The sequence below is a fragment of the Muntiacus reevesi genome, chromosome 1 (genome assembly GCF_963930625.1).
Source record: "Muntiacus reevesi chromosome 1, mMunRee1.1, whole genome shotgun sequence".
Taxonomy (NCBI): Eukaryota; Metazoa; Chordata; class Mammalia; order Artiodactyla; family Cervidae; genus Muntiacus; species Muntiacus reevesi.
The window spans coordinates 205,108,475-205,132,880 of NC_089249.1; the positions used below are offsets into that span (position 1 = coordinate 205,108,475).

At 40.9% G+C, this 24,406-nt stretch overlaps 1 protein-coding gene across 3 annotated transcripts in view; it reads right to left on the reverse strand.

Moving 5' to 3' along the window:
* Positions 1-24,406, reverse strand: part of MEGF10 (multiple EGF like domains 10) — a 171,516-nt gene that overhangs the window by 27,780 nt on the left and 119,330 nt on the right. For 2 of the 3 annotated variants that reach the window (XM_065918183.1, XM_065918180.1), the window contains exons 9-14: positions 23,383-23,595; positions 16,547-16,721; positions 15,067-15,187; positions 14,114-14,277; positions 11,234-11,336; positions 567-713 (exon numbers count right to left, since the gene is read on the reverse strand). In XM_065918183.1, coding sequence (XP_065774255.1) covers positions 567-713; positions 11,234-11,336; positions 14,114-14,277; positions 15,067-15,187; positions 16,547-16,721; positions 23,383-23,595 — 923 coding nt within the window. The remainder of the gene's footprint in view (positions 1-566; positions 714-11,233; positions 11,337-14,113; positions 14,278-15,066; positions 15,188-16,546; positions 16,722-23,382; positions 23,596-24,406) is intronic. The other variant, XM_065918182.1, reaches the window with a different exon arrangement.

Sequence of the window (24,406 nt, forward strand, 5' to 3'; positions counted from 1 at the left end):
TATGGATTCATACTCTCTAACTCAAAACTTCTTTTGAAAAAAAAATTTACTCTTGCCAAAAAAAAAAAATTCTATTGACCCATGTCATCAGTCCCCATTTTTAACTCTGCAATCCTATTTTCCCCAGAGCACTGGCTTTCAGACTACTAGCAGGATGTGTAATTTGCCGCTAGGTTTGGCTGATGTTGACTTCTGGTAATTGAGGCAAGGCCAATGCCAAAATGGCTGAATAAAATAGTTACAGGTCAATGGATTTCTGGAACACCATTTGCAAGGTTTAAGGCAGGATCAAGAAACTGACGATGGTGCCAGTGAGGCAATGAAATCATTACTGAGAAGAAATGGCTAGAGCCCCATCTGTTAGGTTAGTCCTGAAGGATGGAGAAAATGAAGCCTTTGGGGCAGGGCCACGGAGCAAGGACAGCTCTATAAAGGACAGGGTGACCTATATCACTCCTCTCTGCCCTCGACTGCAACAGATCATCTCTATGAACTGAGAGATGATCATTTTGTACACGGTGATCTGAGAAGGGAAGATGGGAAGTGCCGGCTAACAAGACACTTACTTCTCTGACAAGTGGTGCCTCGGAACCCTGGTGCACACTCGCAGATGCCGTCATCGGGGGAGCAGGAAGCCCCGTTTTTACAGTAGCAGGGAAGGGAGCAGTTGGGGCCCCAGCGCCCCTCGGCACACACGCTATCACAGTGGACACCTGAAATAAGGCACACGGGCAAGACTGAGTGAGAGGGTGGAGGGCGGGCGCCTCGGACGCCGAGTCAGAGATCAGGACCGAGGTCACCATACCAAACCTGAGTTAGCACAGGTAGCAGTGAGCAGGGATGATCTAAAACTTAAATCCACTTATACACAGCAGTTCATCATACATTATATCATATCATCATATCATCATAACATTAAAATAATCCCAGGACTATAGTCTATAGCATCATAAAGGAGAAGGAATAAAACATCTTTGTTATACTGATTTTTCTTCCTTAGGAGGAGAAAGCAGAGAAGAAGCCCAAGGGCTCTGTCTATTGAGGGCAAAATTTATCAGAAACACTATATGATTTAGCCCTCAGCGCCTTCCTCCCTTCCCCATTCTTTTTTAGAGAAAAGTAGGCAAAGCGTAGAAAGATAAAGTAAGAAAAAGGTGGTTAAATAATTTTACATAAAGAAAATCTCCCCCTGGAGCAAACAAACATAATCTTAAAATATTTTGAAAATACATTGTGCAAGACAGAAAGATATACTAATCTGTGCCGCCAAATTCCTCTTTAAACATTTAATCCAGCACAGGCAGGATATCACAAATGTTACTCATGGCTGTTGTCTAAGTGATTGATTATTGAGAGCCCATATGCAGGTATTTAACTCTTAGTCTGGAAACAGATAAACTTTAGAGTCAGTCACCAGTGAACAAATGCCTAAAAGAAACAGAGAGAAAATCCAAAGTAGCAAAAAATAAAACCAGGTTTTATTTCAGATAAATGGAAGTCTCCTTTGTAAATTCGCATTAGAAATACCATAGGGACCTCTTTCTTGTAAGTCACAGTACTTCACAACTCAAAGAAATGCTCTCTGTATTGAGAGGCAATAAGAATGAGTTATAATTAGGAGTGAACCAGCGACTGCTGGCCTCCAACCAAGTGAAAACATGTTAAGAACCAGCCCACTCCCACTCCGACGACTCTAGAATGCGAATTCTGCTTGCACTAAGGAGGCTGACAAGGCCATGTTTTGTATTACAGTTTTTGCTCTTAAATTGATTAGGAGAAAAGTTACCATGGCCTGAACCTTAATACAGAAGCAGTTCCAAACTCTAACGTGAACATTGTTAATTGGTGGCCAGTCATTTCTACTGAAATAACTCCACTTTTCACTCTTCCTGAATTTCTCCATCTGAAAGTCTTCCACATGGTAAAGACCATTAAGCAGGCATGAAAAAGCACAGGCCTCATTGTGTCTCACTGGAATTGACAACAGACTGTTATTTCAGCCTGGACTGCTGGCTGAAGAAAGGCGAGCAGGCCTCTTAGATGCCAACTGGGGTTTAAGTGTTCCCCATAGAATAAGGTGCAGAATTTTGGTCTACTATGATATTTTTTTTTCCTTGAGCTCACAAATATTTGATCTTTCTTGCAAATCTCTTTTGAAAAACTGAGATGGGATTGCAAATGCTCTACTCTCCAAGCACGCTAAAACAGTCCCAAAGTCTAAGCTAGTGTTCTGACTCACAATTACTAGGCAGAAGCAACAAATGGACTGAGGACCAAACCACTTAGAAAGAGGCTGCAAATCTAAAGTTTGTTTTGCAAACTTGAAAGAAGTACCCACAAAGGTAACCTGTTTCATTCTCTAATTCAAGTTCAGGTTCTGATCATGAACCAGGACTCCTGTGTTACGTCAGGTAAAATGAAACACTTGCCTCATAGAGATCCAGACAACCCTGGCCATTGGAGCTACCTGGGCAAATCCCACTAAGGATTTTAGAGAAGTAGAAGCTGAGTGAATATCTGGATAATCTGAAAATTACCCTGAAAATTAATCCTGAGTTTTGACACTGTTTTTCTGGGGTAGGAGTTTGGGGGAGGTAGCGATATAGCCAATTACATGATTTAGTTTATCAGCTACTGAACAGATTTTTTACACGACACTTCATAAAATGCAGTTAAAATGGAATGAAATACACTCTAGATCAAAAAGTACGTGTTGCTTTTTCACATTAGAGATTATCATGATTTACATATTAATTAGCACATTCTCAATTAGAGCATGTTAAGAAAAATGACTCCATGGCAGACTGGTAAAACAGAATAAAGTGATCCTTTTTTTATATCTATTTCTTCCTCTGTAATAGGTTGGTCCAGCTGGTTAGCATAACCATCAGTTAAAATAAACTTTTTCAAGGTAATTTTCATAAATGTAATAAGGCCCCTGATATAGCAAGGAGATCCATAGCAAAGATAAGCTTTTTTTCACATAATTTAGCCATCATTTCATTTCTGGAGAATCAGGTAATTCTAGAGATCACCTATCAAGACTTCTTTCTGTAATCATATATTTCAACAGAACCAAGTTTACATTTTAATAACTTTTATTTTAGGGCTGCAAAGAAGTCTTTTTTTGGCAAGTAAATTTTAAACAATTACATTACCAACTCCCTCTGAAAATTCAATTCCTTTTCTTTTTCTCTATCACTAGTAACAGTCATCATTTTGCAGATATTAATGCCAAGTCTATTTGGAGACAAACATAAAGCATGTCTCGTTCAGGTGGCAACTCTAGGAAAAACGCATGAAACTGTCTTTTTCCCTCTTGCTTCACCTTTTTCTCCAATTGCTATTCCTCCCCTTCAGACCTCTGTGCCCTTCTGTTATCTTTTGCTTCATCTTATAGTCAGAAGGGGATAAGATAAATTTATTATTACTGAGGGCTGTCATCTCTAGATAATTAGTATTTTAGAAAGCATACCTGTTAGAAGCCTAAGAAATAAATCGCTGTGAAATTTAAATCTGTAAGGCTGATGCAATGCAAGCATTAGCCCTGGGTTAAGTGCTGTTCTAGGTCACAGTTAGTGTATGGACACTGATGCGCCCTCCATATAAGGCTAACCCTGCAATGAAACTCTCTCCAGGGTAGGGAATTCTAAGTTTGCTTTAACTCTTTTATGAGGTAAGGTAGGTGGCTGGGTGTCGTATGTGAGTGTGTGTTTTATGCCCTAATTATTTCCATTGATCTCATCTTACTCTTTGCCAACCTTGCTAGAGTCCTATAAGACACCTTTTTGTTTCCTTGTTTGTCAAAGACAGAAAACAGAATTCAGCTCAATAAATATTCAAGGAGTCTAGACCCTGCTGGCTTGCTGACGACAGGTTCTCCAAGAAAGACCTCCAACTCTAGAGTGACAATGGCCCCAGGAAAGACATATCCAATCCTGGTCTAGAGATCATGATCGGGGAAGGAAGTAGCTTGTGAAGGTGGAGGAGGGTCCCAGACTAATAGAATGGTGGTGCAAGGCTCAGGCCCTAAGAAGTGTGAGTCTATCCTTCAGAAGTCAGAAGTGTTGGGGATGGCTGAAATTGGTGCTGGGAAAAGCAGGAAAGACAGGGAGGCAGCCAGGCAGTGGGCGCAAAAGGACGAGCCAAGGATGCCATGCTATGGAGTATGAGCTTCCTCCTGGGTTAACAGTCTTGAACTAAATCAATGGCACCTGAGGGAGATGAATTCCAGAGAAGTACAGAAGAGAATGCAGATGAAAGACCACTCCCCACTCCCTACTCCATCCAGTGTAAATTAAGAATTCTCAAAAAAAAAAAAAAAAAAAAAAAGAATTCTCACAGCCCCATGAGAGTCGGTGCCTACTTTTGTCACTGCAGTGCCCAGTACATGAAGGATGCTAAATAAATGTCTCTTGAATGAGTCAATAAGCACAGATCCTCTTTCCAACATAATATTCAGGACTATTTTCCAACTGGATGGAGCAACCATACCATTCTTTGTTTCTCCGAAGATATGAGAAGAACACTCAAACCCAGAAGCCCAACATGTTAATATTCTGTCTACCTAAAATGAGGACCCTTGCTAGCTAAGGGAGTGGAAATGTCTGCCTTACTTATTTGGGGCAAGACAGACTTTCATTACCTCAGGTCTGAGATTTTAAATGTTAGTCCAGATTATAAAGCAACAGGAGATCTAAAGGATATCTTGAGGAAATTCCTTTGGAATGTTTATCAAAGTACAGATAGAGGCTTTTAACGAGTTACTTCAGGAAACAATTTCCTACACTATTTGGAAGAAGGGACAAAACAGAAAGGGGATATCTTTAAATTTGTAGGATTCTCTGGTTCAATGGAAGTATTTTTTCCTGATAAATGTTCTAACACTGATAAGGAGATCTGTGAGGGACTGCTTTTGCCAGGACCAAGGACAAAGAGCTCTTTGATAGCCCTCATGAGTTGCTAGGCAATGGCTGAGTGATCGTGATAAACTTCAACTAAGCAGCTCTAAAGAAATGCTCATGCATTTAATGCATGATGCATTATGCCTGCGGCCTTCATGTGAAATCAGCATTCACTAGGCATTTGTGATTATGTGAATGCAGTAAATAAATCATTTGGGGTGTCATTATTTCCCCCTCTCAGAGATCTAACCCAAACTCCTGGTCTTGCTTAATTGTTTATATTCCTTATGCCAGTATTGCAATATTTGGGCATCAATGAATGAAGGAAATGATTTCAACTCGATGTCCTGTTCCCAAGCAACAAACTACTAAATATCTATTACAGTGAAGAGTGTGATTTGTTAATAATCCCTGGGTTTGGTGATTATAGGCGAGAGGAACCAAAGACACTCAGCAACTGAATATTTGGTCATAACACTGTCCCTGCTTTTCTAATCCTCTGGACACCCAAGGCATACAGTAGTGTAGACAAGAAACTCCCCGGTGTATCGACCTCTGTCCACCCAGTGCCTTCCCTGGGAGCTATGAGCACCTTCCTGCCACCAGGAGCTGGTGCCACCTCATCTTCCTGCTCCCAGCACCAAATTCTGCAGTTGCATACAAGGTGGAGACACTCAGCAAATGGTTGTTAAATCAAAGTTTTCTCTTTGTATACTATTAATATAAATGTTAAAGGTCCATTAAAAAGGATCTGCTATTGGTCACTACGTTGAAAACAATCTTGATAAATAAGTAATGTAAATCAGAGATGTTTGCATTTGCAGTGGCAACACTAAACACCAGAAATCATGGTCTGCCTTAGTCTGGACCCAGATAAAAGCAAACGGGACAGAATGCTGGGCAGATTAGCAAATCTGGGAGCTTGGCTTTTTCTGCAGCCTTTCTTTTAAGAAGGTGAGTCCCTCCCTTCACCCTCACTTTAGGGACCCCATGTTCTGCTTTTAAGTTACTGCCTCTCCCAAGCCCATGTAACAAGCAGACATGTAACAAAGCATGTGCTACATTTTCCCACTTCCCTGCCCACTCCCAATACCTTGAAGGGTCAAATAGTGAGTCATTCATTTGCTTACTATGACAATTCAGGCATCACAAATCAGTATCCAGAGTTGCAGCTCCCTTAGTCAGCTTGTGAAAGTTGGTATGTGTAGGGCCACTTAGAAAGGTATCTCTAAGCTTCCTCTAGTCTTCTGCCACTGGCTATGAGGCTTTCTGTAGCAGAAATGCTCCCCTGGACTTCAACTTCTTCAATCATTAGAATAGCAACGTAGAGCAGAGGCCAGCCCACAGATGGGTAATCGCCACTACAATTACTGGGGTAACTTTTCAAGTAACAGAAATAGCCACCAAGTAAGGTTGTGCAGGTTTGTACACTGCACAAAAGCCTTTGGCTAAAGGGCTAAGTCAGAGCATATATCTAGCTTGTTGCTTTCTACCACCAAGACACATATCCTGAGGCATTTCAAACTTTTTCTAAATTTTTACAAAAGGTACTTTATGGGCTGGCAGTGGCTCCATCCTTCTCACGCACCCTCCAGATCGTCATTCAGTAGGTCTGAAGTGGGACCAAGAATATACAAGTTAAAGGAGCTCCCAGGTGACAATGATCTTAGCCAGGGCTGGGAACCAGGCTGGAAGCTACTTATCCTCCCAGACAGTTGGAAAGAAATCTTGATTAGCTGTAACACTCAGCAAAGAGGTGATCTGGCTGACTGAAGTCAGAGAGGAAAGGAAGGAGAGAAAAACAGTGGCATGTTTCTACTGTTTTGGGGAAGTACTTTACAAAGCGTATCACTCCACTACTCTGGAAACACACATACACATACACATATACCTAATTATATTTCTGGAATTTCAGAATAATGATTATGAAAAGTCGTCTCACTTATGTGTGTGTGTGTGTGTATAACAGAGGTGTGGAAGAAGCCCAGGACACAAGGATGTTTCATTCTTCTCTCTCTCTCCTTTTTTTTTTAACTGCAATCTGCCTCTGTTTGATAAAGTAACCTATTGGCTAAACACATCAATAAATTAAGGTTTTAATTAACAGCATATAATAAAAGTGTATGTCTCTCCTTTTGAAAAATGGTACATTTCTTTTGGAAATAGTATCTGGGATGTCAGATGCAACTTTTGGTTAGTATTTATGGTAGTACATTTTAACGACTTATTTTATGACTAGGTAAAATGGGACAATCAATTATAGTATAAATAAATAAGAGTCTCATTTCCTTTAAGAAGCAAAAAGACCGTCAAACATTAGAAAAGGGAATGAAGTTACAAAGGTGGTAAATGAGCACCTTGTTGAGAAAGCAACTGACTGCCTCTGTATATCACATTAGTGCCTGACTTCCTCAGTGTAGGTATGTCCATTTCTTTGTAAGGAGGGATAAAGCTCTCCTGACCCTTTTTTTTAAATCTCCACACTCCTAGGCCAGATCAATCTCTCCTCAGTGTCCTCAGCGGCCGAGCACTGTTGGTGTCTCTACAGATTCGATCTCAATAATTTGGTCAAGGGAAGAGTCCAGGTTCCCAAGTTAGATTTCACTGATTCTTTCACAAAAGCCTTGCTTTGATCCCCTTTTGCTATCTTCTCTGGCAATTCTCAACATATCACCAAGAGTAAACTCCACAGCAAGGAGAAAGGAAACAGAATCACTTGCTTCCCTGAATTGAGGTTATTTATTTTGCCCCAAAGGCTTCCCTGGTGGGTCAGAGGTTAAAGCATCTGCCTGCAATGCAGGAGACCCAGGTTCGATCTCTGGGTTGGGAAGATCCTCTGGAGAAGGAAATGGCAACCCACTCCAGTACTCTTGCCTGGAGAATCCCATGGAGGTAGGAGCCTGATAGGCTACAGTCCATGGGGTCGCAAAGAGTCGTACTTCACTTACTTATTTTGCTCCAAACCTGATATCTAAATGAAAAGCAAAGTTTTTATTTCAAAATGTCCTTATGAGGTACTCATTCAAAACAAGTTTGTGATGAAAAATGATAAGTCCACCCAATGTTGACAATGAAATAATACAGAGTCTACTTTTCTTTTAGAAAAACAAGGCAGTTCTTGATCCAATTGTAGGGTCGTTTTAAAAACTTCAGGAATTTTCTTTTCCTCTGTACACATTAGCTTATACAAGTGTGTTCTGTGAGTTTGGGGGATGACCTCTCTAAACGATGTCTCCTGGCAGCCTTAGATACTTAACAGACCAAGAGTCCACACGGCAGACCCAGAGTTAGATACTGGAGCCATGAAGCAAAGAGATGGTGAGCAACAAGTGACAGAACAATGAAGCAGCAAAACTTCCTCCCCTTTGGAGAAGCAGACCGGTCACAGATGGACAGAGGATTACAAGATTATGCCGTGTGACAAAGCCACTGCATTCCCGCAGGAGCTCCACAGGTCTAAGGCCAGATGGGATCATTTGTCTTACCCCATGACCCAGACTATGGAATGCAACCAACACATTTTCTGGCTGGCTTCAGGCCAAATCATATCTCCTGCTTTTCTCGTGTATACAACAGCATGCTTTTCACAAGCTGGTTCTAAATCATCAAAGCAAGTGGATACTTGATCAATGACTGGTGGGTCCAGGAACATGTCACATTTCCTCTACATTCATAAGATAAAAGTAGCCTTGGTGGAGTATGGCCCAAAACAAATGATATGGCTTCTCTATTAGAAAAGCCCTGAATACATCAGGGGGTTAAAAATGCTATTTGCTTCACTGTGGTCACTGAGAACTTAGTAGTGGTCACTCCATTTAAGAACTTCAGGAACCCTTGTGAAGTCACAAAATCTGGTTTAATTCCTATGTATTAAAAGTATTAACATGTAGCAACTGAGAACCAAGTAGAAACATGGGAAAGTGGAATTTCATACTGTAGAGTCAGAGTTATCTCAGTCTTTGCAAGTCAAGGAGGAACTGGAGGACTATGGAGTCCGTGTTTCAGTGGGTAGCTCCTAGTGACAGAAAATAAAGTCTATTACACAAGCCTTGACCTGTTCCTAAGGTAGTTCTTAGACACTAGAAATCAAACACAAGACAGTTTGTCAGTTTGCCAGAAGCCTAAGAAGCTCTCAACAAATTGCAAAGAGCTGAGAGACACCACTCCAGAGGTTACTGATGGCATCTTATGTTCAAAGATCTGAAGAGTTAATATTGTTAAATTGGCACTATTCCTGTCATGGATATATAGACTCAATCCTCTTTAAATTTCCACCCTGTTTCTTTGCAGGAATTAACATGCTGATCCGAAAAGACAAAGGGAAATTCAAGGAACCCAGGAGAGCCAAACAATCTTGAAAAAGACCAAAGTTGAAAGACTCACACTTTCCAATTTTAAAATTTTCTACAAAGTTACAGCAATCAAAACAGTATGTTACTTACATAAGGATAGACATATTCATCAATGGAATAAAACTGAGAGCCCAGAAATAAATAAGTCACATTTACGGTCAACGAATTTCTGACAGGGTTATCAAGACAATACAGTGGGGGAAAGAATGCTCTTCTCATCAAATGGCGCTGGGACAACAGGATTTTGACATGAAAAATGAATGAATTTGTACCCTTATGCACACCATATGCAAAAACAAACTCAAAATATATCAAAGACTTAAATGTAAAAGCTAAAATTATAAAACTATAAGAAGAATACAGAGGCATAAATCTGTTATCTAGGACTAGGCAATGATTTCTTAGACACCAAAAGTATAAGTAACAAAAGAAAAAGTAGATAAACTGAACTTCATAAATATAAAATCTTTTTGGTGGCAAAAGACATCATCAAGAAAGTTAAAAATAACTCACAGAGGAAAAATATTTGCAACTTATATATATGAAAAGGACATAGAGCTAGGGGACAAAGAGACATTACAACTCAATAATAATAAGACAAATAAGCCAAGTTAAAAAATGAGCAAAGTATCTGAAGACATTTCTATAAACAAGATACGCAGATGGCCAATAAACACATGAAAAGATGCTCAACATCATTACTTATTAAGAGAACGGAAATCAAAAATACAATGAGATAAGATTTCACACCCACCAGGATGGCTATAATCAAAAAAGACAGATAAATAACAAGTCTGGTGGGGGGTGGAAATCTCATACATTGCTGGTAGCAATGCAAAATGGTGCAGATGCTTTGGAAAACAAGTGTAGTAGTTCTCGAAAAGGTGAAGCTTAGAGTTACCATACAAACTAGCAATTTCACTCCTAAGCATATATCAAAAATATATACATCCACACAAAAATTGTACATGAATAACAGCATTTTTCATGATATCCAATGAGGTGGAAACAATCCCAATATTTATCAATGGGTAAATATTGATATTAAAAATTATCAGTGGATGAATGGGTAAATAAAATGTGGTCTATCCAAGCAATGGAATATTATTTGGCAGTCAAAAGGAACGAAGTACTGATATACACTCCAATATGGATGAACCTTAAAAACATACACTAACAGAAGGAATCCAGATACAAAACGCTCCATATAGGCAAGTTTACAGAAACATAAAGTGGTTGCCTAGGGTAGGGCAAAGGGGGTGAATTGGGAGTAATGAAGAATGACTGCTAAAAAGTACCAATGGGGTTTTGGGAGGAGCAATGGAAAATTGTAAAATTGATAGTGGTGATAACTGTACAATTCTTTAACTACACTAAAAACTATTGAATTCTACACTTTAAGGCAGTGAATTCTAAGATATGAGAGTCTGTCTATCTATTTACCTATCTATACACTTATCTACCTATTTATAAAGAAGTTGCTAGTTATCTGCACTGATAGGCCTTACCTGAAGGCTCAAGAGAACTGCCATTGCATGATTCAACAAGAAGTCATCCCTGGATTACAGATTAATTGTTGTTGTTGTTCAGTCGCTAAGTCATGTCAGATTCTTAGTGTACCCATGGACTGTAGCCCACCAGGCTCCTCTGTCCATTAGATTTCTCAGGCAAGAATACTGGAGTGGGTTGCCATTTCCTTCTCCAGGGTATCTTCCCCGATCAGGGATTGAACCCATGTCTTCTTCATTGACAGACATTCTTTACCACTGAGCCATCAGGGAAGCCCACAGATTAATTAGGCCTAGCAGTAATATTTTGAGGGTAAAAATTTATCACCTTACTGGAGACACTACCATATTTTCATTTTTTTTTTTTTTTGGAAAGACTGACCTCTGAGTGTTTCTCTGAGGTAGCAAGAACAGCACTAGGTGCACATTGGCATGTTTCCCACTTCGAGGAGCGGCCCGCGGCTCTCACCTGACCATCCGGGGAGGCAGCGGCAGTGACCCGTGGTGGGGTGGCAGCCGTCCGCATGGCTGCAGTCACAGCGCTCAGCACAGTTCAGCCCGTAGGTGCCATCCTACAAGGAAGACAGCGGTGAGGGGTGGGAATCCCACGGTGGGCAACCTCGGGCAGCCATTTAGCAAAGGGCACCCTCCCCTCCCAAACCCCTCGCAGCAGCACGCACGGCAATCCCCTCTTCCCATGTCTTCTTGGCTCCTAAAATACTGGCTGCAAGGGGTTAGTGTTTTCATAACACTCAGACCTTAGTTTACGTCTAGCATACAAATGGTGAAACCAACTACGTCGATATGCTGGTGTGCATGTGTGCAAAGATAGGTGAACATGCCAATTAATTAAAAGAATCTTTATCTTAATGTGAGCCATAACTTATAAAAATATTGTCTTTTTGTTCCTAAAGATTTTTATAAAACAGTTCAGTAACTCCTTACAGGGTATTTTTTTTTTCCCACTGAGGTATAATTCACATATGTTACATTAGTTTCAGGGGTAAAACATAATGATTTGATATTTATATATATTGTGAAATGATTACCACAATAAGTTTAGTTAATATCCATCCCCACACACAATCCCAGAATTTTTTTTTTCTCCTACAGAATGTTCTATTTGTTAGTGAAAAAAGAAGACTCTGATCCACATAAAGAAGCCTATATGTGGAATCTTAAAAAAAAAAAAAGTGGTATAAATTAACTTTCAAAACAGAAGTAGAATCACAGATGTAGAAAATAAACTTGCAGTTACCGGGGTGTAAGGGGACGGGGGAGGGATAAATTGGGAGATTGGGACTGACAAATACATACTTCTAAATATAAACTAGATAACTAATAAGGACCTACGATTTAGCACAGGGAACTCTACTTAGCACTCTGTAATGACCTATATGGCAAAGAGTCTTAAAAAAAAGAGTGGCTATATGTATATGTATAACTGATTCACTTTGCTGTAGACCTGAAATTAACACAATGTTATAAATTAACTATACTCCAAAAAAGTTTTTTTTAAACGAAGCCCTAAAATTTAAAACACAACATAGTTCTAATTGAATTAAGATCATGTTCATAAATCGCCAGTGAGATACACAGAACTATAAGGAGAAATGAAAACCTTTTGTCACTTTTTCCTAATTAGCATCCTCTCTCCCATGATGACATCTGAACAACACGAAGCGTTCTGATTCAAGCTCCTAAGCAGGGTGTGCTGGCACACCCTCCCCTTCATCCCCTCCCGGACCTTCATGTTTTCACACAAACATCCGCGTTGGTGGTCCAGCGGAGATGAGGCTCTTCACGGACGTGATCATTTAGTTTGAGGGAGAGGACTGAAAGCTCCACATTTACAAGCCCTGATCTTTCATGCCAGGTCCTGAGGAACTGAGGGAGGGCACTGCAAACCTCCCACAGAACCAAGCACTAAGGAAAACAGGGGCTGTGAAATCACCAACGGGGGGGCACCCAGAACCAGCATTCAACGGGTTCACGCATGATCAGCCACTCAGTCGTGTCCAACTCTTTGCAACCCCATGGACTGTAGCCCGCCAGGTTTCTGTGTCCATGGGATTTTCCAGGCAAGAATACTGGAGTGGGTTGCTACTTTAGTAGATGTTAAATGGCATATTCACTTGTCTAGTGATTATTAAGATAAAATATTTTTAAAATTAAGTTCTACTAATGTTTGCCCAGGCTTATAAGATTTAGCTTTGCTATAATATGAGCCACTAAAAACCATTTCCAGCCTTGGCTGATTTACTAACGCATCTAATAGCATACCAAAAAAAACAGACAAGATGGTGTAGATTTGCTTTGTCTACACTTAGACTCGTGTTAAGTGAAAGGTGATCTTTAAGCCCATCTCAGTGCACTGGAAATCTGCTCACTGGAGGATGACAGAAGGCAAAACTAACAAAACTGTGTCCTAGAGGTTTGGAGGGCACGGAATAGATCCTGGACTCTCTAGCTGGGAAATGGGTTGCACTTAATGAGGAGGAAGCCCAAGGAGAAAAGCGCTCTACGGAAGGGCCCCCTGGAGGTGTCCAGTTCAGGGGGTCATGATGTCACTTTATCATCACGTGAATCCCAGGAGGCACAGCATCCGCACCACTGAGAGAATGCTTAATGGCTCAGGAGAAAATAACTGCCTAGGGTGAGAAAGCTACGGAATAGAGGGAAGGAAACTGGCCCATACTTTAGAGGGAGAAAGTGAAATGGGCTGTTACTACAGAAAGCACTGTCCATTGCCCACTCTTACTGGCCTGCGGCAGACTCAGTACAGGGTCAGGGGTGTATCTCCAAAGTAGGTGAAGGGAGGGAGTCGGCACTGAACCACGGAAATCTATAGAGATCTGGGTGACTCCAGAGATATTTGTGCTAAAAGACGGCTGTTTCCAAACCTTTCACCACCTCACTGAACCCTTCTGTGACACCATCACCACCCGCCTTTCAATGCCCTGCCACTTTCCACGCCAAAGGCTGGGGGATTTCCATTACAATGGAAACACAATATTTGGAGAGTTGACATCCAGCATACACTGGATGTTTGACAAATACTGATGACTGGTTGCCATGAAGAGATGGGTATATTAGAACAGAGAAAACAGAGGGGAGAGGTGGGAGGAACTAGGAGAGAGAGGATAAAAGGGATTCTCACAAAGCTGCCTAACCAATTTCCTCATCTTTCCCTCTTCTTATCCTATATCCAATCTGAGTTCAAACATCTCAATTCTTCTCCAGGGACTCTAGTTTGGTTCACAATAAGGGACTTTAAATCATGAAGTCTGCAAAAAACAAGCTAACCCTCTGCCATCGGATCCCCCTGGCCCTCCCAGCTGAGTCATACCTGGCAGGGAAATTCACATTTCTCCCCACGCCATCCAGGTGCACACGTACAGGTCCCGTCCAGGGTGTTGCAGGCTCCGCCGTTGAGGCACTGGCATGTTAAGTTGCAGCCAAAGCCCCATGTGCCACTGGGGCAGCTGATGGAGCAGTCCACCCCGTGCCAGCCTGCCATGACAAGAGCACCAGGGCACGTGAACAAGCAAAGGCAGCACGGAGCTGGCCAGCCTCTCCCAGCCACACTTCCCCTTAGAAACATCTTGGAGGTAGGCAGCAGTGCCCCTGCCCTAGCACAGGGAGCTTGGCGCTGCCGTGTAAAGCCTTTCTCAGAACTGAACCAGAGCACCAGCACAGTGTCACGGATGCCAACAGTGAGAAGCGCTACTGGGCTCCTGGGGGGAAAAGAGATCAAGTTGGGGGCACCTCACTATCTAACATGCAGTGATGCACACTGTGGGATGCGGAGTTTTGGGCAGGTCAGGAAATAAAATATTTATATGGGAAGGAAAAGGAAAGTGCGTTTGAAAGAACATCCCCATCTTTAAAGCAGGACCCCATGAACCATGAACAGTGAGTGTCCACAACCCTGGTTGCTGCAGAAACTATGGATAAAGATGCTTTGGCCCCCACGTACAATCAGGTACTTGACTGCATCTCTTGTCAGGACTCCAGGCCAATTGATTAAGGGGCATGGACACAGGTCTGCTTGCTTACTCTTCCCCAAAGTACAGAGACTCATAGATTTTGGAGCTGGCAGTGACTTCAGAGATCATCTCACTGGAGCCTCTCCCCTTGACTTTGGAAAGCAGGAGAGCCCTTCCCGGGTAAGGGGGTTTGCTGAGTCCAGGCACTGTATTTTGGCAAAGCTGGAGCTAGAATCCTGGTCAAGGTTTCTTTCCTCTGTCTTTAGGAGCTAACAGGACCGGGATCAGATAACAGACTCATTCACCCACTCACCTGCGTTGCAAGTACAAGATCCATCCACAGGAGAGCAGACAGCATCATTTTTACAGCTGCAGACCGAGGAACAGTTTATCCCATAGGTCCCCAGAGGGCATGGGATGGAGCAGTCAATTCCCTAGACAAGCGCAAATAGGAAAATGCATGCAGTTTGACCACCTGAAATAGGGCCAACACAAATATACAAAAATATATCTTGGCCATGCTGATTATACTCTCTCTCTCATTTTAACACACTGTATTTTTTTAAAGAGTTTTATAACTGTACAGATACACAAACTGTACAGATCCAAGGGCAATGCCAGCTGGCCTATATTTAGGATACAAGTATTGAATATGACCCAAAAAACCCTGCTGCCGTCATTACTTTTCCTTGGTAGCAAATACAAAATCCTCTGTCCTTGCTCATACAAGTAGATACGCAGCAGTATAATTATTGCAGCTGTAAAATTATTGTCTATAAATAAACATAAATATCAACTATATATTAAATTGCAATGATTCCTAGACTGCTTTATGTAATATGTAATATGATCAGTAGGTACGTCAAAGAAACAGAACACTTTTAGCCTGCAGCATGATTCAATTTATTATCTGACAGGGAGCATTAAACTCAGAAGTTGGTCACCGAAGGTGACTGGAGGTCACCTCCTTTCAAAGCAGAAGAGACAAAGAGAATCTTAAGGCTAATTCAAGGGCTCAACCAAAGCCTTGTGACCCAGGTTAGAAAACCCTGTAAAGATCTCAGCTCTGAGACTTCATGACCCACTCGATCTATATTATGTGCTCTGGAATAGTCATTAACATTCTTCACAGTTTAATGTTCTCTTTATTTCTTTTTTATCCAATGAGTTCTATAATGTTCTCTTTAAAATGGGAGAAAATAATTCAAACACAGCCCATTTTCCTTTAAAACAAAAATTCCTAATCTGTGGCTAAGAAATCTTGGAAATTAGCAAAATTTTGTTCAATGAGCTTATAGGCATATTTGAAAGGTCTGGATTCTCAAAGGGACTGAAACACTTACATACTACTAATCCTTGGCTGTTAATACATAATAAATGCTAACTATGCCTTCAAATTCCATGGAATTAAAACATAAACTATAGACAATGAAACATATCCTATTTGGAAAAGTAATTTCTTTGCTGCCTATAAATTATCTACATGATGAGATAATTACATGGTTACATAAGGAGTAATTAAAATATGTCTTACTTCATGATATATATTAATTAAATTATTAAATGTTAATGCCACTTTAGAGTTTTACCAGCTTGCCCAGGCATCATTCTCAAGTAATTACTTATATCTCTTATTATTTTTTTTCTCTTTATTTTCTTCCTCGTTAATGATGTGAACGGTTTTTAGCACATTCCCTGGGCATCAGAGAAAAGTCATATAAATCGAGGTATCAGTGTGCTCCGAGCTGCACCCCTCCGCGCCTCCTTCTGTGGAAGGAGCCCAAGCCACTCACTTTGAATCCTGGGGCACAGACGCACTTTCCTGTCACACTGTCACAGTCAGCCCCGTTCTGGCAGCTGCAGATCTGTTGGCAAGCTTCCCCATAGAATCCAGGAGAACACGTCTCATTACAGTAGAGTCCCGACCAGCCTGGCTTGCAGGCACACTCTCCAGACATGGGGTGACAGCTGAGGGATGTGGATGAAAGGAGCAAGTCACTCGCGGGTAAACATCACACCCAAGGCTTGTACAAATGTTGCTCTAGCCACGATCACGAATTGTGTTGGTAATTCCATACATAACAATTTAAACTTCATTCTCAGGCTTGATATGGTTTAATTAATCGGCTGAAACCTGACTGGTACCACAAATGTTGCATGAAATCAGCATCATGCTCTAGCAGGACGACTCTTGTAACTGTGTCCCTTTGTCTGAAACTCATTTTAATTTTTGTCAAGTGAAAGCACTGATACGATAAGAGGTCAACTGGATAAGACGATCTGAAGAACTCCATCCAACGAACACCACCAAGTCAGTTAGCAGGGGCGATGTCCAAGGAACCCCAGAAGCAGTGGTCTTTTCAGCCTAGCCTACTTCTCTCAGCTCCCCGTACCTGGGGGCGGAGCAGCTGTCTCTACCTGAAACGGCAGCCACACTGATGGGCCAGGCAGCCAGCTGTCATTCCACAGCAAATGGACACATCAGCTGTGCTGAGGCACGGGTTGAGGAGGCTCGCACAATAGGGTGCTCTGTATCGCTCAAAACACATGTGCTTCTCGCCAAAGGAAAATCTGAACCGTCAAACCAGCTCTGCTCACAACTGGAAGACTGTTGAAGATGGTCTTCCTCCCCTAATGGAGATAAAACCCTCCCCTTAACTTGGGCCGTGACAAAACCCACTGTCTCATCTAGACATCGGCTAAATGACCTCTCACCAGAGGACTGTTCACAGATTTTCTGCAAAGAACCATGACCTGGAAGGGATGAGGACTGAGGCTGTAAATTCCAGCTCTCCCACAACCTGGCCAACCACAATGAAAGCACATAACCTCCCTGGGCCTGACATCCTAATCTGTCAAATGAGGGTCTCACCACACATCATAATCTCATTTCCTGTCTTTTTCTTAAAGAAAATGGCTGTGGGTTAGAGAGTTTGCTACTCATTTTCAGAAATTTATTTCAATATGCTTTTGGACTCCTGTTGCAACTAAGTGCTCATAAACAAAGGCATAGGCATCCATCACAAGCATGACTCAGGAAACACGGAAGGAAGGAACAGCCAAGCACAACCCTATATATAAGATGGTTTCTTGGGTATAGAAGATTTGAATTCCAAAACAAGGTCTGAATCTCAAATCTACTTAGAATTACTCAGATCTACTTATCTGGTATTTATCCTTGGGCAAAAGACCCAACATCTCCATGGCTTCTCAAACTCAACCCATCAAAAATAGAGCCCCGGCTCTCCCCTTTCACCATTCCTCACTCAGTGTTTCCTCTCCATTACTTCCCACTAAAGCAATGGAACCAACCAGCCACTCAGTGGTTTAAGTTAAAAACCTCAGTTATTCTTTTTTTTTTTTTTTTCCCTCAGTTATTCTTAATAACTCTCTCTCTCATCTCCTGTGCTGACTTCATCACTAGGACCTAACCATTCTAGATCCACAATATATCTCAACTCTATCCATATCTCTCCATCGTCAGTGTCACCAAGGCAAGGGCATCTGTCTCCTCCACTCCTGAAGAGCCTTTCAATCTTCCTCCCTGTGTTCACTCATGAATCATCAACTAAAAAACAGATCATATGGTATCACTATCCTTAAAATTCTTCAAAGGCTCCCTGAGAAGCCTACACTCAGAATAAAATCCATAATGTTTAATACAGCTACATTGAAAATTACTTACTGTCTAAACCAGGGCATTTTTAAGGATGAAGAGAAAGTTACTAATAATTACATTAGGACAACAGACCTAAACCAAACAGTTCCCAGACATTTATCCGAGACATCGGATAAATGATGACCTTAGGAGTTGGTGATGAACAGAGAAGCCTGGCGTGCTGCAGTCCATGAGGTTGCAATGAGTTGGACATGACTGAGCGACTAAACTGAACTGAAACACAGCCCAAAGGCCTTCATCAACTGGTCACTGCTTACTTTTCAATCTTTTCTTTCATCATTATTCTCTCTCTTTATTACTATGCTCAACTGCAATAAATTTCTTTTACTTTGTAAGAGCATCGAACTTTTTCAAAGTTAAGGGCTTCACATGGGCTTATTCTATGTGCCAGGAATGCCATCTCCCCACTCCTGGCCTACCTCTCTCAATCTTAGCCTTCCAGGCCCAGTTTAAATCTCTCCTCCTTAGAGAGCCTCCCCTGACCACATTTCAGTTAGGAATCTCCTGTTATTCTCTTTCATTGCCCGCTGCTCATCTCACTTGTCATGATCTGTAATTTTATGCTTATTCTTACCAACCTTCTCTTGTCTCCCTTCCCCTCTAGGCTTCGACCTACAGAAGAACGAGAATTAAGTGTGTTTCGTTACCATACAGTGAAAGTGAAAGTGAAGTCACTCAGTCGTGTCTGACTCTTTGCGACCCCATGGACTGTAGCCTACTGGGCTCCCCCGTCCATGGGATTTTCCAGGCAAGGGGACTGGAGTGGGCTGCCATTTCCTTCTCCAGGGGATCTTCCTGACCCAGGGATCGAACCCAGGTCTCCCACATTGCAGGCAGACACTTTACCCTCTGAGCCACTAGGGAAGCCCTTACCATACAGTAGGCCCATGGTAAACATAGATTGAGTGAACAGGTGAAAACATCAGAGCTGATGTGTGTGTGTTGGCGGGGGTGGGGGGCGGGGCACAGAAACTGCCTCCCCTGATCCCTCAAGTCATCCAGCCTTGTTAAGTTATAATTTGTATGTCTGCATACAAAGGCCAGATGTCCCCTAAAATTCGTTTTTAAAATGTCAACTTTATAGCTTAAAAGGAATCACCATTAATTGCAGGGAACAGTCATTTAAGTGACATTTATGATGATGCTGCAAGCGGGTGTATAGACCAGCACTGAATGTGTGCTAACACCCTGCTATGCAATCCATGTGGATGATTTCATTTAATGCTCACAACGTTAGGTATGACTCTATTTTATAAATGAGGGAACAGAGACCTGGAAAGAGGTACTAATTATTCCAAGTCTCACACAGGTAATGGCAGAATCAAACTTGAACCCAGATTTCTTTTTTTGTTTCCACACCAAAGGAAAAGGAAATGTGATAGCAGTCTGGTAGGAGGGCTAGATATGAAAAGGAATTGTTAAGACTTAGGATTTTGCACAGATAAAAGGGTTGTTATTAGGACCAATAGAAGCCTGAATTGTGCAAAAAGCAGGGACAAATTTTATTTTATTTTAGTAAGGCCCTACGTATGACAGAAAGAAAAGAAATACTCCAAATGATGAACTGGTTAAAGTAGTTTACCTTAAGATAGATACTATTTTTAAAAAGGACATCTTTTGGTAAGAATTGTTACTCAATAATAAAAAGCAAAAAGCAATATACATGGTACAGATATAAATGTTAAACAGAACAGACAATTCAGGGACAGGGAACTGAACTAAGCTAGAGGCAGACAGAGAAATTGATATTCAATGCCCCCAGAGAGTATTAGTGCAGCACACTGGTTCTCAGATTGATTGACACCAAAATTAGTATTCTGCAATTTGTAATTAGATGTAGGAAGCCAGAGCACTTTGGAGGCATTTGATGGGTTCTCATGCAGGCAGCTTAATTGGTAATGAGATTTATGTTGTGAGAGGAGCAGAGTGGAGGTTGAAGGGTAATATCCTCCTACCTGATTTCTTTCTAAACAACAGACTGCTTTGTGTAATATGGAAATCGGATTATACACAGATTGGAATACCTACCATTTTATACATTTACATATGTAACTAGATAAAAACATTCTAGTAAATTTTTCAATTTAAGAGTTCAGTTATTACAGGTATCCAATATAATGTTGGCTAAAATAGAAAGAATCACTGAACTTCCTTGTATTCATTTCCTTAGATATTATTAATGCTCAAATATATGACAATTAGGTGGCATTTGCAAGTAGGCACATCCTATTGCCCACAGCTATTAAATGTCCTTATTAACAAGAGCTAATATACATATCTCATGCGGAATCTCAGTGAATCTTGAGTTTTGTTTTCCTATTCAAAATTATTTCCACTACAAAAGTCAGTTTTAAGAATTCCAGGTCACAGAGAATGCCCTTAGACTCTATAATAGTACTGTAATTGAAAATACTAGCATCACTTATAAATATATTTAAATTCATCTCAAACTTATGATAGTTTGAAAAATAAAAATGGTTACAAATGCATTGTAACTCCATCCCCTAAGAGGTGGCGTATAAGGAACCTGGACTTGGTTACGACACCTTCTCTGTCTAGAGAGACATTAGCAAACATGGGATAACAAAAGGTTCGAAAGGTGTTTGCATGTTGGGGTTGCCCTGTCTCTTGCAGCTGTTGAGAAGCCAGTTACCATGTACAGAAGCTCAGGCTAATGTGCTAGATGGCTGGGGACATATGGCTCAGTCAGTCCCATCACTCAGCCAAATGCTAGACACGTGAGTGACACAGGAAATCCAGCCTCTACTTGATCTGCCAACTGAATACACACAGACCACCAGAAGAACCACCAAGCTGAGCCCAACCCAAAGAGTCAAGCAAGAAATCATCAGTTAATAAATAAATGCTGTTGGATAGGCCTTTTGTTTGTTTGTTTTATGCAGCAAAACTAACTGATACAAACCCTTACTCAAATATATGACTTCAATATATGTCCATATGTGAACATTCATAGAACTCAAAATTTACCTAAAGATTCTATAAACTAATAGCTTTCATTTCATTAGTTATCTCATTAATTATAACAAAGGATTTTAGGATAGACATCATGTATTATGCAATAGCAAGCTACACTCTTGCCTGATTAAATGGTAGGCTAAACTTCGAATTAATACAGAGATTCTATGCCTTTTGGTTCAAAGGAACTTTGTGTTTTCAAGAATTTTACATAGAAGTTCAAGATTTAAGAGTAGAAGTGTGGCTCCAACTGTGAATTCAAAAAGACAAGAGTCATATCTGTGTAACTATCAAATAAGTTCATTTACTTCTTTGTTAAAGCATATGTGCTTAGATACACATGAGCTATGTCAAAATTATATAGTATTGACATCAGTCAAATAACTGTCAACCTGTACCCTGCATCTACTATTATGGCAACTAATTTCAGTAAAATGAACATTTCATCTGCTTCTCCAATTCTTCTCAAAGCAGAGATCCTTTGTATAGGTTTATTAATCTATTTGATTTCAGGCTGTATCTACATTCAATGAAACAGCACACTGGCATTAAAAAGTCCTTAGCTATTACCAATGAGAATTACCTTTTGTTGGGAGAACCCTTACACTGCAGGAAAGGCAGCCAAAATTCAACACTGGAGATTTGAAAAACAACCAAAATCCTGCAGAGATTATTTATTTTTATTCTCCAAATGTTTATTTAACCTGTCCTGTAAAGCCAGTGCTATTTCCCAATGAAAAAGACCAGAAACTGACTAAAGAGGCTTGCTAACTTCTGGAGACACATTAAGAATGCACTTCTTTAATATGTCCACTAAAATGTATTTCAGTGCGTGCATACACACTGCAAAGTCTTTTTTTTTTTTTTTTTTTGTTCCCAACAATGGTTTAAAGAAGAGACCAACCACAGGCTTCTATTTACTTTTAACTTTAGTGCATTTGAGATTTAATGTGACCACAAGTTATCTTTTAGAAGCATAAATGAAGTAACAGCTGTGCTGAATGCAAATAAAGGTAATTCTGGTACCATCTGAACTGCTATATAATGTACCACATTATAGTCAAACTCAACTTTTCCAGCAGTGTGTAAACGAGGCCCAGAATTCTAAGTGATGTGTATCTGGTCCTTGGGGGAGGCAGAGGAAGAAATGGTTGGAAAGACATTTTCAGGGGCAGACAAAGTACAGTAAAGTGGGTGGGATTTTGGTTTCCTGTTCTTAAGTTCTTCAAGAGATTTTTGAGCCTTTAAAAGACCCCTGTGAGTTCTATGTTCGAGTAATCAATTCTGAACACACATCTCACATGTGACAACCACAAGTGAAGCACTTTCTCAAAACTTCCACCAGTACACTTCCTGCCTATACAGACACTGTGTAAAGAGGCTGCCGTGAGAATCATTTTGTGATGGTTTTACATACTCAGCTGGGGTTAACCTATGTCTCTCGTTGTGTCTTGGCTGCTAAGGGGATGTCACAGAATCCCTCTCTTAGGGAAACATTGTACTAACCTCAGCGAGTTTAATTTTTTCCAGTGGTCATTAACAGAGAATAGGATTTCATATCCATCCACAGCCGTAACAACTTAAGCACTTCTGACTTGGACCATTGAGTGTAAAAGTCTTCCATATACTGAGTGGTTCCTGCCCAGGGTGATCCAGAGGCAGGAAGAGTCTCAGGATGGGAATATCTCTGACGATCCCTCCTTCCAAATAGTGGATAGTGTGTGTTAGTGACTCAGTCATGTCTGACTCTGTGACCCCATGGACTGTACCCTGTCAGGCTCCTCTGTCCATGAAATTCTCTAGGCAAGAATATTGGAGTGGGTTGCCATTTCCTCCTCCAGGAGATCATCCCAACCCAAGGATTGAACCTGAATCTCCTGCATTGCAGGTGGATTCTTTACCATCTGAGTCTTCAGGGATCCTGCAGTGAAAACTTTAATAGAACACATCACTCCAGGGGCAGCTGACCCTCACCTGAGAGTGTTGTCCACGTGGCAGGGACACCGCTTGTCACATCTGATGCCATAGAGTCCTTCTGGACACAGGCGCGCTTCGCAGCGGTCACCAGAGAAGCCTGCTTCGCAGAGGCAGGAGCCACTCACGTGGTAACACTTCCCTCCGTTGACACACCGGCAGGTCTCCGCGCAGAGAACTCCGTAGGTGCCAACGGGACACTCATCCTGGCACCTGCCGTGCAGGAGGGGGGAGTGCGAGACGGGTCAGTGCTTTGTGGAAATAAGCAGTGGGTTCAGGCAGGTTTTGTTGTACACACACTTATATCCTTTTTGGATTTGATATTTACTTAATGATTATCCCATCACAGATATGAAAAGCATTAAGAAGAATTATAGTAGTAACAGTCATACAACCTGTTTAAAGAAATAGTAAAATCAAAAACAAATGATGAATTTGAGATTGGAAGCATGTTTTATACCTAGTGCTTGCTAAAGGTATACATAGCACTTTAGTAGATATCAGGAAAGGGAGAAAATGAATTGCCCAAGTGTGAGTCCCAGCCCATTATTAGGGAATTAAAACATGCTGTCTCTCAAAAAATGAAATAATGCCATTTGCAGCAAACATGTATGGACCTGGAGTTTATCATGTTGAGTAAAGTAAGTCAGAGAAAGATAGACATCATATAATACCACCTATACATGGAATCTAAACAAATGACATAAATGAATTTATTTACAAAACAGAAGCAGACTCATAGACATAGAAAACAAACTTATGGTTACCAAAATGGGTAGTGGGTAGAGGGAGATAAATTAGGAGTTTAGTATTAACAGATACACACTACTATATTAAAAATAGGTAAACAACAGGACCTACTATATATAGCACGGGGAACTATACTCGGTATCTTTTAATAACCTTAAATGAAAGAGAATCTGAAAAAGAATATGTGCGTATAACTGTGTCACTTTGTTGTTCACTTGAAACTAACACAACATTAACTATAAATTAACTATTACTAAATAAAATAAAATATATG